At 39.9% G+C, this 18,460-nt stretch overlaps 1 protein-coding gene across 1 annotated transcript in view; it reads right to left on the minus strand.

Annotated features, from left to right (window-relative positions):
* LOC135209727 (vitellogenin receptor-like) overlaps positions 1–18,460 on the minus strand; it is a 136,004-nt gene that overhangs the window by 115,421 nt on the left and 2,123 nt on the right. The window contains exons 2-3 of the mRNA XM_064242492.1: positions 8,429–8,519; positions 8,129–8,229 (exon numbers count right to left, since the gene is read on the minus strand). Of these exons, the coding sequence (XP_064098562.1) occupies positions 8,129–8,229; positions 8,429–8,519 (192 nt within the window). The remainder of the gene's footprint in view (positions 1–8,128; positions 8,230–8,428; positions 8,520–18,460) is intronic.

The raw sequence follows: 18,460 nt of genomic DNA on the forward strand, positions 1-18,460 counted from the left end.
AGAACTTGCCTGCCACGTTCTCGATAGGTAAGCTTAAGCAAGACTGCGCAATGGATCAGTTTGGCGAGAAGCTTCCAAGACTGCCTGATACCCTGATTCAGGCAGAGTTCGATGCTCGAACAAGATTTGGGAGGTCCCTTAACTCCCTAATCATTACAGAAATGGCTGCCCTGTCTTATGGCACAGAACCTTTATTCAAGATTCTGGCCAAATCTCAGCTTCAGACAGTCCAAGCTGATGCTTTCGACTTCTTCCTAGCTAGGAGGAACTGCCGAAAGCACGTCTTGCAGGAGGCCACTATCAGGCATGAGCCTAATAGACTCCTGGCTTCCAGCATGTGGGGTGCGGACCTCTTCCCAGAGTCCTCTGTGAACGAGGTGCACCACGAGGCTGCTGGCTCAACCAGAGCCTTAGAGCTAGATGGGGCATCTCTTCCAAGAGGAAACAAGAGACCACCCCTGCTGCTGGTAAGAAGCTTAAGAAGACAGGAAGAAGGTTCCAGCCTTACCAGAAGCAACAGCAGCAACAGCAATTTGTTCAGGCCGTCCCAGTTACACAACAGGGACAGCCGTCTACTTCAAAACAGACACAACCCATCCTCCTGTTGTCTCCTCAGAGTCAACCGTCAACCTCCTACGCAGTCTCGCCGGCCTTCAATTCTATGTACGAAAGCCAGGCCTACCCAGCCTTTAATAGGTTCTCTAGGGGTAGCAGGGCGAGGGGCCACTTTTGCCAGCGTGGCACAGGAAGAGCTGCAAGAGGTAGACAATTCAGAGGAGGGCGCGGAGGTCAACCCGCCCAACAACAGCGAGGCTCCCCAGGTAGGAGGGAGGCTGTTCCTCTTCCATCACAGGTGGGGGTTCAGCAAATGGGCACAGAGCATCGTGTCCAAAGGATTGGGTTGGAGTTGGATCAAAGATCCCCCTCCAATCAAATCATTCTATCAGGAACCATCAAAGGAATTGACAGATTATGCGGAGGAACTCCTTCAGAAAGGAGCTATTGCGAGAGTCAAGCATCTAAAATTTCAAGGTCGCTTATTCAGCGTGCCAAAGAAAGGCTCAACAAAAAGAAGGGTAATCTTAGACTTGTCAAAGCTAAACTCTCATTCGTTGCGACAAGTTCAAAATGCTCACCATCTCGCAGGTACGGACCTTACTTCCCCGTGGGGCCGTCACAACCTCCATCGATCTTACAGACGCATACTATCATATCCCTATAGCCAGACACTTACGTCCATTCCTAGGCTTCAAACTAGGAAATCAGACTTTCTCATTCAAAGTGATGCCCTTCGGTCTGAATGTAGCCCCCAGGGTATTCACGAAAGTAGCAGAAGTGGTAGTTCAGCAGTTGAGAACTCAAGGGATAATGGTAGCAGCATACCTCGACGATTGGTTGATCTGTGCACCAACGGTGGAGGAATGTCTCAAAGCCACAAAGAAGGTAGTTCAATTTCTGGAACATCTGGGGTTCCAGATAAAACAAAATCCAGGCTCACTCCGGAGTCTCGTTTTCAGTGGCTAGGAATCCAATGGGATTTGTCTTCCCAATCTGTCAATTCCGGTGGTCAAAAGAAAAGAAATAGCCAAGTCTGTGAAACAATTTCTCAAATGCAAACAAACATAGAGGAGAAACCAGGAAAGAATCCTAGGTTCTCTCCAGTTTGCCTCAGTGACAGACATCCTCCTGAAAGCAAGGCTAAAAGATATAAATAGAGTTTGGCGATCAAGAGCAAACACCAAATCTCGAGACAAGTTGTCAGTAATCCCACAGATCCTTCGCAATCAGCTCCGTCCATGGACAAAAGTGAAGAACCTTGCCAAATTAGTACCCCTTCAATATCCCCTTCCAGTGTTAACCATTCACACGGATGCCTCCCTGTCCGGGTGGGGGGGATATTCTCAATTCAAACAAGTTCAGGGGACTTTGTCGGTCCAGTTCCGCCAGCTTCACATAAACGTCCTGGAAGCGATGGCAGTATTTCTTACCCTGAAGAGGCTCCTTCCCCCGAAGAAGTCTCATCTAAGACTGGTTTTGGACAGTGCAGTAGTAGTACATTGCATCAACAGGGGAGGGTCCAAATCCAAACACGTGAATCATGTCATGATAGCCATTTTTGCACTAGCAGACAAACACAGATGGCATCTGTCCGCCACTCACCTGGCGGGGGTAAGAAATGTGATAGCAGACGCCTTGTCCCGGTCAGTCCCTCTGGAATCAGAATGGTCTCTAGACGACGGGTCATTCCAGTGGATATGCCGGAGAGTCCCAGGTCTCCAAGTAGATCTCTTCGCCTCACAAGCGAACCACAAGCTCCCTTGCTATGTGGCCCCCAACCTGGACCCTCTGGCTTATGCCACGGACGCCCTGTCGTTAGATTGGAATCAGTGGAGGAAAATCTATGTTTTTCCTCCAGTGAATCTTCTTTTGAAGGTCTTGAGCAAGCTGAGGACTTTCCTGGGACTAGTAGCACTGATTGCTCCAGACTGGCCAAAAAGCAACTGGTATCCTCTGCTTCTGGAATTGGGTCTCCGACCTCAACGGATTCCCAATCCCAAGCTGTCACAATCAGTACAAATGAGGACTGTGTTCGCTTCCTCAGGAATTCTCCAGACCCCAACTTTATGGACTTCATGAAGTTTGCGGCTAACAAAGATGCTAACATTGATCCACAAAACATCCTCTTCCTAGAATCAGATAAAAGAGTAAACTATTAGACAATATGACTCGGCTGTTAAAAAATTAGCATCCTTCCTGAAAGAATCAAACGCCACAACCATGACAGTTAACTTAGCTATATCCTTTTTCAGATCCTTGTTTGAAAAAGGCTTAGCAGCTAGCACTATTACTACTCATAAATCGGCTTTGAAGAAAATCTTTCAGTTGGGTTTCCACATAGACCTAACAGATTCTTACTTTACATCTATTCCCAAAGCCTGTGCTAGACTTAGACCCTCTCAAAGGCCTACTGCAGTTTCATGGTTCTTAAATGTCCTCCTCAAACTAGCCTCAGATACTGACAACTCGTCTTGCACTTTTATAATGCTTCTTAGAAAGACGTTATTTTTATTAAGCCTGGCTTCAGGAGCCAGAATTTCAGAACTGTCGGCTCTATCCAGAGATGCGGGTCATGTGGAATTCCTCCCCTCAGGAGAAGTTCTACTTTCACCAGATCGTAGCTTTTTAGCTAAAAATGAGGATCCCCTTGCAAGGTGGGCTCCTTGGAAAGTCATCCCACTTCCGCAAGATCCTTCTCTCTGCCCAGTATCAACTTTAAGAGCCTTTCTATCTCGTACATCAAGATCCTCAGGTTCTCTCTTTATGAGAGAAAAAGGTGGCACTTTATCAGTAAAAGGAATCAGACAACAGATCCTTTACTTCATTAAACAAGCCAATCCTGATTCATTTCCAAAAGCACATGACATCAGAGGAGTAGCCACCTCAATTAATTACTTTCAACATATGAACTTTGAGGATCTTAAAAAGTACACTGGATGGAAATCACCGACAGTCTTTAAACATCATTATCTAAAGTCCTTGGAATCTTTAAAATTTTCTGCAGTAGCAGCGGGAAACATTGTTTCTCCTGATACTGCATAGTAGTTGTAGTATAGATCCAGGTCTCCTTTCTACCTATCTCGTCCAACATGCCTCACCCTATTGCCATGCTACTCGGAATACTCTAGCCTTAGCCGCTAGAATCATATTGGTGGATTGTCCCTTATTTTTTTGCTAGGGACATCCACATTATGTACATATAATGTACCTCAGTGCCTTTCTATCCCCTTAGTTTTTATGCTAGGGTAGAACACAATGGTGTTTGGTATATTTTGTAAATATCTTAATTAAGTGAATCATTCTTTGTTATTTTGCCATTACATTATTATGTGTTACTATGTCTAATATAAGTTAATTTTTAAGTACTTTATATTGATTGCTTTCTTTATCATACCATTGTATTAGGATAAGTTAGTTTTAAGTACTTTGTTTGTATACTGTAATGTCCCTGATTCACTTATATTATATATCTCTTTTTTACTATTGGGTTTCATTTGTCCTTATTGCCATCTTGTCTGTTTCTCTGGTACATTTTCATAGGCCGACACGAGCTGAGCCCAGAAAAGGGATTTTGACGTAGGAAAAATCTATTTCTGGGTGATTGGCTCGTGTCGCCCTATGAAACCCACCCTGTCTTCTTTTACCCACCCTGCAGGACAAGATGTTCATAGATTAAGGATGACCGCTAGGGGCGCTGCTGTCCGTGGCGTCGGTAGTAGTAGTAGTAGCGGCCGCATCACCCTTTGGTATCAGCTCTCTCTGGTGGGGATTTTACGTTGGAAGGTCTAAATGGTGAATGACTCGTGGTAGTGATCCCACTCGCCTATATTCTCATACCGACACTTCTTTTATAGAGTGAGCGAGTCAGTTTTACTGACATTTTCTTAATTTTGTTTTTCTCTGGTAATTTTAGATTAATTTTACCTAGAAAGAATGATATTAAGGATACTTTCATAGGGCGACACGAGCCAATCACCCAGAAATAGATTTTTCCTACGTCAAAATCCCTTTTATGATGAGACTGAAGAATTTTTGCTTGGGAGTGTGTCTCAATCCCATCGTTTGGACGCCCTACTGAAAAATAACTAAAACGACTGAAACTGAACTAAGCCGCTTTATTCATTTTCCTTCTTTCTCAATCGCAATCATTTTCACACAACTTGTAGATCACTGCAAAAACCATTTTTGTTCCATGAAATTTTTTGTCACAAAAGATAGAACAAATTCTAGAGAATAGACTGCAACTCTCATACAGTGGTAAGACTATGTTCCTGCTTTCTTTGGACAGTAGTGTTGTGAAAGGGGAGTCTTACAATGTAATGTGCTATGCAGAACAGGCCCCCCGCCCCAGCAGAGGTTGTAATAGATGTGATGGATTATTGCCAGAGTTGAAGTGATGAAACAAATGCCCCTGATTCAGCTATTTTCGAACCAAGACATCAATATAGATAAGTTTGTTGCAGAACTACTATTTTCAACTACAGACCGATGGTCTCGAGTAATAGGTGCACTTAATTATTTCACCAACAGCTCTCCCATCTGAATGCACTTCCGATCCATATTACCAAAGAACAATACAGAACAGTGTGAAGTGGCTTCTGAAACATGTAACTCATTCGTTAAGATTTAATTTAATATATTTTGACATCCGGATCAGACATGACTAAATTCTGGCTCCTATTTCACAGATGTGGAAATCCTTTTTCAGGTGTAAATACTTTTTCAGCACTACCACTGTCAGATCTGGTAACCATTTTTTATGAATTTTTGCATATTACTTGAGACTTTTGGCTTTTTACTACTGGCAGACGACGACGATACTAGCCGATAAGAACATGTCCTAAATCTATTCCTTTTACTCGAGTGGCAAGACTTACTGTAAACTTCCACCAGATCAGAAGATTGAAATGACTCTGAACAAGCAGTAAGAGAACAGGAATGGAGTATGGATTAGATTTGCCAAATATTTATCATTGGTAACCATTACTAGCCTTAGAAGACCAGATGTTTTACGCCTTCTACTCCAATCGATAAGTGGTCGCTCCAAGAAGAATAGCAGCATCTGGGTTGGGACCATCACGGATGCTATCCTCTGGGATAGAAGCCAGCCTGTAATACCCCTCTCCCCCTCTGTACAGGAAAATCAGCTTGAGGACGTATGACAGTTTTTGCAGTCCATGGTGAAGGGAAAGATATGGCTAAAAGTGTGCAGGCTCGCTTATCAACAAGAGAATATTTAGTCCAAATGAACTATTCCAAGGTAAAATCAGAGATCTTTCTTTCCACAAGCCAGTTATTCACAACAATCTTTCTCTCCACAAGCCAGTTATTCACAACAGATCTACAGCAGATCTTCTTTACACAAGCCATTTATTTACAGCAGATCTTTCTTTCCAAACGCCAATTAAGTCAAAGTTCATGACTTTCTAGAATAAGGAGGGAGTCAACTCCTTTTAAGTACCATGTACTCAGATGTTGGAATGACACTGATTAATCACAAAGTAAAACCTGGTCTGAATATGCTAGAAGACCCTACAGTTGCATAGCTAAGCGTCATCCCCAGGCAGTGTCCTGACACTTCACCGACAACGTATGTGATGACGAGGTGCCGAGTAACAGCACAATATTTCAGAACATCAACGACTAGCTCCAACGCTTAATTCAGTCTCCAGCTTTCCAGCAGGCATCCACAAAATGCCTGTTGGGTCAGCATGGAGGAGACTGCAGACATTTCTCCAAATTCATACATGTACCATTAATCATTTAGTACTTCACAGAAGGCACTTATTGTCATGATGGGAAACAGCGAAACCAAGATTTGAAGCCGATTCAGCTGGTGAATCTGACACGCGAGCATTCTTTCATGCTGCACAAATTGCTCATTCACATCCAGTTGCGTTTGATTTTAAAGATACCGATTATACCTTAAACAGGAAGAGATCAAGAATATGCTCCAGAATATATTATTCACGCAAGTCCCTGTTCTCATCACATAAAATAGCCTCTTCTGCTTTGGGTGTTGACAATTACAGGGACAGATACAGTACTCATCACTGACAACTCAAGTTATACTGTCTATGGCTTATACGAATAAAAGTGCAAAATTTCAGCTCTTAAGATTTTTACCTGAATCAACTGCATTTCACAAGACAGTCATGAGAGTAAAGATATTAAAAAGAAAAGTTTCATCCAGACATTTTGTGAGAAAAAAAAAAGCACAACAGAGCTGATAATTATGTGGAAAAAGCAAAATGTTTGAGTCTTATTAAAGTGTCAAGTTAGTGTGTGTACTTGGAAAAGTGATCTGATTGTGTGTACACAAGTAAAGCATACTGTTAGGGTGTACTAAGAAAATTGTAATAGGTACCAAAAGCTTCACTTAAAAAAGTGTCAAGTTAGTGTGTGTACTTAGAAAAGTGATCTGATCGTGTGCACACAAGAAAAGCATACTGTTAGGGTGTAATAAGAAAATTGAAGTAGGTACCAAAAAGAAAAGTGTAAAGTTAAGTGTGTATACTTAGAAAAGTCTAGTAAATGTACTAGAAATGTACTAAGAAATGTGTATAAAGTGTACTTAGCAGTAGTGTATGTACTTTATAAGTACTACACACTAACTTATCAATTTTTTAAGTCACGTTCTAAGTAACTTAGAAAAGTGTCACGGTACAGTATGTGTACTTAGAAAAGTGTAAATTTTAAGTTATTGCATATGTCCTTTGAAAAGTGTAGTTAAAAGTTTGTGTACTTTGAAAAGTGTAAAGTTGAAAGTTAATGTGTACTTTGAAAAGTGTCAAGTTAATGTGTACTTTGAAATGTGTATAGTTAAAAGTTAATGTCTACTTTGAAAAGTGTAAAGTTAAAGTTAGTGCACACTTAGAAAATTGTCTAGTTGGGCTAAAGAAAAAAATTAGAGACTTCATGAACACCTACGAGGTTTCAATTTTTAAGTTTCAATGATCCTTAAGTAATTCCACAAAAAACATTTTGTAAGTATCTTGACTTCAAGTAACACTTATGAGCCTAATTTTAGTACACTTAAATAAAATAGTCAAGTCTGCACACTTATTTGACACAGGCAAATTGTTAGAAGTCAATTCTTAAAGTCAATTCTTAAAAAAAAAAAAAAATTATATTTTTGGAGAATAGGACCCTTCAAGTAGCATTTACCCAGGAACTAGGACCAGCTTTTATAAGTGAATCTATTCGATCCGACACTCCTTACAAGTGAGTGAATCCAACCCGACATTCCTTACAAGTGAATCAACCTGACACTAAGTGTGGACAAAAGAAAGCGAAAACTACATTCATACATTTTTGTGCAACAAAACCCATAAGGTAGCAATTACCCCAGAACAAGGAGCAACTTTTATAAGTTAATCAACCCGACACACTACACATGCATTAACCTCACACTTAAATAAGCACTGACATAAGTATACCCCATCACGTAGCAATTCCCCAGGGACAAGGAACACACAGCAACTTAACAAGTAACCAGACGCTTTAGAAGTACATTAACCAGACACTTTGATAAGTGGAAAAAAGTAGCTTCAAGGAGTTTGTTACTTACTGCAGCCGATCTCATCCGAGAAGTCGGAACAGTGCTGGTAGCCGTCGCACCTCTGCGATTGGTCGATGCACTTGCCGTCCGCAGCACATTTCCATTGAGATCTGCAGGGGAAAAAAAGTAGCACTTCAATAGTCTTAGGAACACTCAACCTCTTCACACAGTACCTAACCTAGTGTAGTATGTTAATTGACACTTATAGCATTCTATTTTGGGCAATTTAGGTAGTTTATGAGTACAGAAGTCATAAGTAAAGGTGTTACTTTAGCGTTGCTGTACTTCATATCCTCTCTCAATACTTACAAAGAACAGGACGTAGAGAAATTCAAAGATGGCGGAAACTCCCTCCTTCGACGTACGTGGGGTTCCCCAGGGTCATGTCCTGTAGCCCAAGCTGTTTTGATAAAAAGATTTAATCAAATCTAAGTAATAAGTATTAATTGCGCAGGATTATTTTTAATTATTTTCCTTAAATATTAGGTATTTACATTTATTTAAATCTCAAGACAGGTAGTGCGATGCTACTTAACCCTACTTATAATCTAGTTATGATTTAAGTAACTAAAATGTCTCGCCGACAAGTTGCAACTATGGCACAATGCGGTTTAGGGTGTGGACGTTTGCAAGCTGCAAGTTCTATTAGCCTGGGCAACTTACTAATCTTACTAATCTGGTTCTCGTTCCATACCAAACACCTTAAATATAAAAACTAGCTGCTTAATGACCCTGAGCCGCTAAAATGAAATTGGCGAGCAAAATGAAATTTGCGGCCAAAATAAAATTAGTGGCTAAAATGATAATCGGCTAAAATTATTATCAGCTAAAATAACTAGCAGCCAAAATTAGCTGCCAAAATGAAATTGGAGGCCAAAATTAGCTGCCAAAATGAAATTGGAGGCCAAAATTAGCTGCCAAAATGAAATTGGAGGCCAAAATTAGCTGCCAAAATGAAATTGGAGGCCAAAATGATTATCGGCTAAAATAACTAGCAGCCAAAATAAAGTGGCTAAAATAAATAGCAGCCAAAATAAGGTGGCCAAAATAAACAGCGGCCAAAATAAATAGCAACTAAAATAAGTGGCACAAGAATTAGCGGCCAAAATGAATTAGCTAAAATAATTAGTGGTCAAAATGAAATTAGCACCAAAAAGACACTAGAGGCCAAACGTCAATGGCCGTTCAATGACATACCTAGTGCCAAATGTCAGTGTTACAGGCTGAACAACACTCGCGGCTACAGCGCACCTCAACCTAACCTAGTAGGTATATCCTTCCATAGGGACCTATCATAGCCTATGCCAATTCACCTTCCGTGACCTGACCTGACCTGCATCTTAGGGTGCTGATACCTGATCTAACCTGGCCAGGGAGAAGGGGAGCAGGAGGGGGTGGGGAGGGACCTTGGCCTCCTGAGATAGTTTCGAAATAATTTTATTAGGAAATAGGTCATCCTAAATATAAATAAGCCTTTAGCTAAAATAAGGTTTAAGCTGCAATAAGGTTAAATGACTTCAGTGGCCTTGAATAAGTCTTAAGGAACCCCAAAATCTGAAACACGCCTAGATAAGTCTTAAGCCTTAAAAGTAAAATCTTGAAACAGCCCTGATAAGTCTTAAACAAAAACCCTTAAAAGTCCAAGTCGCAAACAAAAATGAACAAGGCTAAGCAAGCCCTAAAAGTCTACCAAAATTAAATAAGCCATAAAAGTCTAAATAGGTCTTAAAATCTTACTATAGTAAGCCTTAAAACTCTCAGGCCTCAAGTCTTAAGTCTAAATAGACCTAAATATCACAATCCTAAATGGCTCGGGCTTCATAGTCTCAAAAGTCTAAAGTCTTAAATAAGCCATAGAAATCCAAAGTAAAAGTGTAGTCTTAAAATAACAATGACTTTGCCATAAATTAATCTTAATTACCCTAATATAGCCTTGCGACAGTCAAAAAGCTTAATTGTTTTCAAATACCCTTGCACCGGTCTCAAATAGCTTAATAGTTCTCACATAGCTTTGTATAAAGTCTCAAATACCCTTTCATCAGTCTTAACTTAAATTATTCTTAAATAGACTTACGGCAGCCTTAAATAGTGTTTCATGTCTCAAATAGCTTAACAGTTCACATAATTTAGTATCAGTCTCAAATAGCCTTATGTAATTCTCAAATATCTCATCAGTCTCAAATACTTTCTTAAATAGCCTTGCACCAGTCTTAAATAGCACTTCATGCCTCAAATAGCCTTGTGCCAGTCTCATACCTTAAATCATTCTTAAATAGCCTTGAGTCTCTCAAATACCATAATTATTCTTAAATAGCCTTGTATCAATCAAATAAACTTGCGCCGGTCTCAAATACCTTAATTATTCTTAGCCTTTATCAATCAAATACTTTCATCAGTCTCAAATAGCCTTGCATCAGTCTCAAATACCTTATTCTTAAATAGCCTTGTATCAGTGAAATAAGTTTTGCATCAGTCAAATATTTTATTCACCAGTCTCAAACAGCCGTACGCCAGTCTCAAACAGCCGTACGCCAGTCTCAAACAGCCGTACGCCAGTCTCAAACAGCCGTACGCCAGTCTCAAACAGCCGTACGCCAGTCTCAAACAGCCGTACGCCAGTCTCAAACAGCCGTACGCCAGTCTCAAACAGCCGTACGCCAGTCTCAAACAGCCGTACGCCAGTCTCAAACAGCCGTACGCCAGTCTCAAATTTTATTCCCAAATACCCTGATGACAGTCAAATAGCTATTTTTAATTAATCCCAAATAGCCTCACATGAGTCAAATAGCCTTACGTCATTCAAATACTTAAATTATTCTCAAATATCTCTAGGTCACTCAAATCGACAAATGTCTCAATTTAATTATTTACAAATAGCTTTAAGTCAGTCTCAAATAATTCAATTCTGAAATAGCCTTGCATCAGCCTCAAATAACTTAATCATCAAATAGCCTTACGCCAGTCTCCAATAGACTTAAGCCAGGCAAATTTAATTATTCTCAAATAACTGTCACTCAAATAACCATCTGTCAAGTCTCAAATAATTAATTCTCTGTGCCTTGCAATAGTCTCGGCCTTATACCAAGTCAAATCATTTACGAAGTGGATATTGTCACCGCGCTAATTTAATGAGTCAAACTGCCTTGCGTCAGTCAATTTAAAATTCTCAAATAGCCTTACATCAGTCTCAAATACCCTAACGTCAGTCTTACATTGCCTTACGTCAATTTCAGATAACATTACTTCAATCTCAGTTAGCCAAGTTCAGTCAAATAATTTATCCCCAAATAGCCTTAAGTCAGTCTCAAATAGCCTTAAGTCTCAAAGAACCTCACGCCAGCCCAATAATTCAATTAAGCCTCAAATAGCCTTGCGTCAATCAAATATTTTATTCTCAAATAGCCTTCCATCAGCCAGAAAGGAGCAGTTCAAACGAACTATTGGTTCGTCATCAATAAACACTAATATAATTGAGGAACTTAGGAGTATTTGGCAACTCTACAGAATAGTTCCGCACGGACTGCAAGGAACGTAACCGCGGATACGACATCCACTTGGGATTGGGGCGTCCAATGTATTTCGCAGTGTTTAGTACTGGCCCCTGGGGGTTACAGTCGTCCGAATAAATATTACTTAAAATTCTTCAGGAGGTAAAACTGCATAGAAACCCGCAACTGCCATAGTTTAAGCCACCACGGATAAGTACCCTACATCTACCGCCATTTGTAACCAAATATACTTTCAATGTACAACGGTCTCCCTAACTATACTAAGAAAATTGCATTGGGTCCAAAACAGAGCCGCCAGATTAATAAAATTACGTTACCGTGAGAGAAACTGGCCCCTCCCCCGCCACTAATTAAGCTACATTGGATCCCAGTACAAGCAAGGATACAAAATACTCCTAACATTATGTAAAGCACTAAAATATGTAGAACCAACGCTATCCGAGACCCTGCTTATAAGTCACATGATAATTGCAAAGGTCATCTGTGCTAAAATTACGACATTTGACAATTGCAAAGGTCATCAATGCTAAAAGTGGGGCACATTTGACAATTCAAGTCATTAATGCTAAAGTGCCACATTTGACAATAGCAAAGGTCATCAGTGCTAAAAGTGCAACATTTGACACATCCATCCTTTGTATATATTAAGGTATTTCTACAGAAGCAATCCGCGGTGGCCTAGACTACGGCAATTGACGTTTTCCTATGTTATTTTACCCACTGAACAAGAATTTAAAGTAATATTTATTCGGACGACTGTAATTAACCCCCAAGGGCCAGTACTAAACACGGCGACTCGGCCGCCGACCGAAATCGGCGGAACACCAAAACCAATATGGCGGCGATACCAAAGCAACAACAAACAAAGTAGGGAGCGACTACATATCCATGACGATCGATTTGTGTGCGCTGTCAGTTAGGCCGTAGCGGAACGGCGCTTCGCGCCTTATCCGCATATTTAAAGATTCTTGGCAAGCACGGCAAGAGGTAATGTTGCGCTGCGCGCGCTAGCCACAGGGGTTACAGTAAGGCTACTTACTGTGGCGGATCACACCTAAAGGCGTTCCTGTTGTAGTCATCTGACAAATAGCTCCACAACACTCCAGTTTTTTTGCTTTAGAATGAAATTATGTCTGAGCATATTCAATCATAACTTCTTGACCACCACTAGACAAATAATGATAAAATTCACCGTAATCCACATTGCACTGCAAACAATCGGTAGGAAATCGAAGGTCTCAGTCAAAATTAATGCCAGAAGGGCCAGCCACTGCCCCTGCCATAGGTACAGGAAGACAAAATGCCGTTTTTTGCTTCATTATTCGAGTATTCGGTCAAACAAGGGATACCAGTGGACACTGGACAGGTAACTATTACTCCGCTGAAATGCTAGTGAAACTTAAGTTTTCGACTAAAGTCGTTCGTAATTGGTAATGAAATCCATGACGTCATAACTATGTCACACCTCTCAGCCAATAATGAGTAACTGGAACTGCTTTTGTTTGCGTAAGAAAGTAAGTTAGAGGGCTCATTAAAAGTAAACATTACCATAGAGGAAACACCTCTCCCGACTTAGGAAAAATTCGAGGTAAAAACTTATCAAGCTCATTTAATTCCACCCCGTTCAATCTCATATAATTACTATACTTTTTATATTGCTTTTCACATGCTCTTTCCATGTAGGTGATTATTTTAATATCCAGTGCGGAGTGCTTCTGAAATATTACCTTTAGTACTGGCCCCTGGGGGTTAATTACAGTCGTCCGAATAAATATTACTTAAAATTCTTGTTCAGGAGGTAAAACTGCATAGAAAAATCGCAACTCCCATACTCTGGGCCGCCGCAGATAGGTACACTAGATCTACCTAAAATGAAATTTGCGGCCAAATAAAATTAGTGGCTAAAATGATAATCGGCTAAAATTATCATCAGCTAAAATAACTAGCAGCCAAAATTAGCTGCCAAAATGAAATTGAAAGCCAAAATGAAATTGGAGGCCAAAATTAGCTGCCAAAATGATTATCGGCTAAAATAACTAGCAGCCAAAATAAAGTGGCTAAAATTAATAGCGGCCAAAATAAAGTGGCCAAAATTAATAGCGGCCAAAATAAAGGGGCCAAAATTAATAGCGGCCAAAATAAAGTGGCCAAAATTAATAGCGGCCAAAATAAAGTGGCCAAAATAAACCGTAGCCAAATTAAACAGCGGCCAAAATAAATAGCAACTAAAATGATAAGCGGCACAAGAATTAGCGGCCAAAATGAAATTAACGGCTAGAATAATTATCGGCCAAAATAAAATTAGCAGCTAAAATAATTAGTGGCCAAAACAAAATTAGCAGCAAAATGACACTAGAGGCCAAACGTCAATGGCCGTTCAATGACATTATACCTAGTGCCAAATGTCAGTGGTTACAGGCTGAACGACACTCGCAGCTACAGCACACCTCAACCTAACCTAGTAGGTATATCCTTCTAAAGGGACCTATCATAGTGTATGCGAATTGTCCTTCCGTGACCTGACCTGCATCTTAGGGTGCTGTGACCTGATCTAACCTGGCCAGGGAGAAGGGGAGCAGGAGGGGGTGGGGAGGGACCTTGGCCTCCTGAGAGTTTCGAAATAATTTTATTAGGAAATAGGTCATCCTAAATATAAATAAGCTGCAAATATAGGTCATCCTAAAATATATTGCAGCTTTAGCTAAAATAATAAATAAGGCTTAAGCTGCAATAAGGTTAAATGACTTCAGTGGCCTTGAATAAGTCTTAAGGAACCCCAAAATCGGAAACAAGCCTACATAAGTCTTAAGCCTTAAAAGTAAAATCTTGAAACAGCCCTGATAAGTCTTTAAAAAAAAAAAACCCAAAAAAAAAAACCCTAAAAGTCCAGTCGCAAACAAAAATGAACAAGGCTAAGCAAGCCCTAAAAGTCTACCAAAATTAAATAAGCCATAAGTCTAAATAGGTCTTAAAATCTTACTATAGTAAGCCTTAAAACTCTCAGGCCTTAAGTCTTAAAAGTCTAAATTGACCTAAATATCACAATCCTAAATGGCTCGGGCTTCATAGTCTCAAAAGTCTAAAGTCTTAAATAAGCCATAATCTCCAAAGTAAAAGTGGTCTTAAAATAACAATGACTTTGCCATAAATTAATCTTAATTACCCTAATATAGCCTTGCGACAGTCTCAAAAAGCTTAATTGCCTTCAAATAGCCTTACACTGGTCTCAAATAGCCTTGCACCGGTCTCAAATAGCTTAATAGTTCACAGAGCTTTGTATTAAGTCTCAAATAAGCCTGTGTCTAAGTCTCAAATACCCTTTCATCAGTCTTAAATAACTTAAATTATTCTTAAATAGCCTTGCGGCAGCCTTAGAGTTTCATGTCTCAAATAGCCTTGCATCAGTCTCAAATAGCTTAATAGTTCACATAATTTAGTATCAGTCTCAAATAACCTTATGTAATTCTCAAATATCTCATGTCTCAAATACTTTAATTCTTAAATAGCCTTGCACCAGTCTTAAATAGCACTTCATGCCTCAAATAGCATTGTGGCAGTCTCAAATACCTTAAATCATTCTTAAATAGCCTTGAGTCTCTCAAATACCATAATTATTCTTAAATAGCCTTGTATCAATCAAATAAACTTGCGCTGGTCTCAAATACCTTAATTATTCTTAAATAGCCTTTATCAATCAAATACTTTCATCAGTCTCAAATAGCCTTGCATCAGTCTCAAATACCTTATTCTTAAATAGCCTTGTATCAGTGAAATAAGTCTTGCACCAGTCAAATATTTTATTCACCAGTCTCAAATAGCCTTACGCCAGCCAAATAATTCTCAAATATCCTTGTGCGCCAGCCTCAAACAGCCGTGCGCCAGCCTCAAACAGCCGTGCGCCAGCCTCAAACAGCCGTGCGCCAGCCTCAAACAGCCGTGCGCCAGCCTCAAACAGCCGTGCGCCAGCCTCAAACAGCCGTGCGCCAGCCTCAAACAGCCGTGCGCCAGCCCCAAACAGCCGTACCGCCAAACCAGCCGCTCAAACAGCCCGTTGCCCCAGCCTCAAACAGCCGTTACGCCCAAGCCTTCAAACAGCCGTAAGCCAGCCTCAAACAGCCCGACGCCAGCCTCAAACAGCCGTACAAAACCAGCCTCAAACGCCGTACAAAACCAGCCTCAAAACAGCCGTTACGCCCAGCCATCAAACAGCCGGTAAACGCCACTCAAAACCAGCCGTACGCCAGCCTCAAATTTTATTCCCAAATACCCTGAAGACAGTCAAATCGGGGGAAACACCAGCGACTACCAACCCTTATCACGGTGGACAGGTCTTATTCACACTATATTTAAATGGTGAAAAGAATACAATTACAACTTTAAGCATACCATTCAAAAGATTGAAGTTTCGTCAACATAATGTGATATATGAAAGCCCCATACGAACTAAAATAAGCATGTGACTCTCTTCGTAAAATATGTTTTCAAGGCAGTTTTGAAATCCAATATGGCGGCTACCGTGTGGATGTACAGGTTCTGATCAGTGACGACCACCATCTTTCCCAGCCTTCCCAGCACTCATTTGAACAATGTTAGCGTATATATGTAACGTTTATTGATCTTACTCAAGATTGCAGTTGTAATCAGCACAATAAAACAACATTTTGTTGCCTATATTACTGAAAGTATAAAACTTTTTATTCCCGGAGTCATGGTTTGAACTGAATTAATTTTTACCTTGTAATCGGTGGTTTTTATCCTTACTGCCATCACAACTGTAACTCCACAGTGCTTATTTGATCGTTATTATACACATTTAGGTCTCAATTCACTCCACATTGCACTTTAAAAAAAGTTACTGTTCCTGGTTCCTAAGCACGCGCGCCACAAACACAGTTACGAACAACAGACAACGAAACTGCAAAGTTTTATTCCCTAAATTGTTTACTTTACTCGTTATTTAGTTCAACTTTACTTTGTTATTTAAAAATTTTAATTTAATTAATGTATATTATCCCTTTTTTGCAACCAAATTACCCCGAAAAATTACAGATATTTCTAAAGTAGATACAATCCAATGTTTCTAACCTTGTCGTACATCTGGCTGCCAAAAAACCATAGAGGAACGACTACGGATAAGAGGATTATATATTATTTTGCTTTTTTGTTTTTGCTAGCACTTTTCATTTATTTAAGTCTATATTAGTATTTTGAATTTCTTTAATAGCTGTATGCCAGAAATAAATGTAACCTTTAATGTTTGCATGCTAAGAATGGCAAAATCATCATTGCCACATTAGGAGAGGCTTCACACATACGCCGATTCATTATTATAAACTGTTTCCATGAATTCTAGTTGTCATAGTAATGCAATAATGATAAAATTGCTTTAATATTTATGTATATATACTTCCAATACATAGCCTAATTTCACCAATTTCAACGTTTTGTGTGTAGTCTTATACCCAGTTTGGAGGGTGAACACACCGAATGGCGCGAGAGAGAGAGAGAGAGGGGGGAGAGAGAGAGAGAGACGAGAGAGAGAGAGAGAGAGAGAGAGAGAGAAAGGCGAAGGAACGAAGGAAAGGGGTGGCGGTGGAGGGGGGGGGGAGAGGGTAGGTGGAGCTTTTTACGTGTGTTCGTATCCATTTCTGCATAATAGGTATTGCCCAAAAGCGTGCTTGCACTGCCTATGAAACCCATTGTAGGTATGCTGCTTAGTTGTCAATAAAGTTTTTTGTAATAAAGTATTTTTTACAAGCTAGCTAGTGACTAAATTTGTATTTTTCTCAATCAAAACATATGCCCCTCAATGCTAACTTTCCTCTTTTAACGACTTTCTGGTCATTGCAAATTCGGCCCCATAATTTCTTATGGTGCGAAAACAAGAGGCCCAGGGACCGAAAACGATTGCGTCACACTACGGCGATAATCAGGCAGTAAAAAATCTTCATATATCCAAAAAGTAAATAAAGATATATATGCGCATTACGATTCTAACAATTACATGAATAGCTGATAATCTGCATGAATAACTGGTAAACTGTTCAGCAAGAAAGTTTAGTAAGGCAATTATTTACAATAGGTACGAAAGCCACGATGTCGTGACGTCATAATACAGGACTTAAACGAACGTTCTAATTCCAAAAAATAATTACTTAAATTTGAGTGAGAATCGAGTTACTTTTTCAATAACGAATATTTTCAAATCATTCATCATAAATGTAAAATATTGATGTTTTACTATTTATTTAAAAAATTATCCAAGTGCACGCTTCGTCGTAGTCTTCTACCAACACAGTTGTTTACTAATAAACGTGCTGGTAAGTTTCCGTGTTCCGATTGTTGTGATGAAAGTGCCCCAGCGTCTGTGGGTGCAAGTGGTGTGCGGATTTATCACAGGAAATGGGAAGTTTATTGACACAAGCAAGTCCGTAAACATCGAGATGGCGTCAATCTTCTAAATATTTCAAGTTGTAAGTAAAAATGTTGAAAGCGTTTTAGTGAGATTTGGACTACCGTGTACACCCTTTTCACTACCCTCTGTTTAAATCTTAAAATTTGGCCTTAATTTTTAACTTGGAGAAAATACTTACTTCGAAAGGAGAGTAGAGGTCTTTAGCTCCGTTTCTCACCAAGAACAAGTCACGACTGATGCCCATCTCCGGTGTCAGGACGCGTTATAATGTACTTATTTTGGGGTGGTACACATTGATCGTACACGGTTCACCCCTGTACCATGCGGTGTTTTACCCTATTTTTAATTAATCCCAAATAGCCTCACATGAGTCAAATAGCCTTACGTCATTCAAATACTTAAAATTATTCTCAAATA

The sequence above is a fragment of the Macrobrachium nipponense genome, chromosome 38 (genome assembly GCF_015104395.2).
Source record: "Macrobrachium nipponense isolate FS-2020 chromosome 38, ASM1510439v2, whole genome shotgun sequence".
NCBI classification, from domain to species: Eukaryota; Metazoa; Arthropoda; class Malacostraca; order Decapoda; family Palaemonidae; genus Macrobrachium; species Macrobrachium nipponense.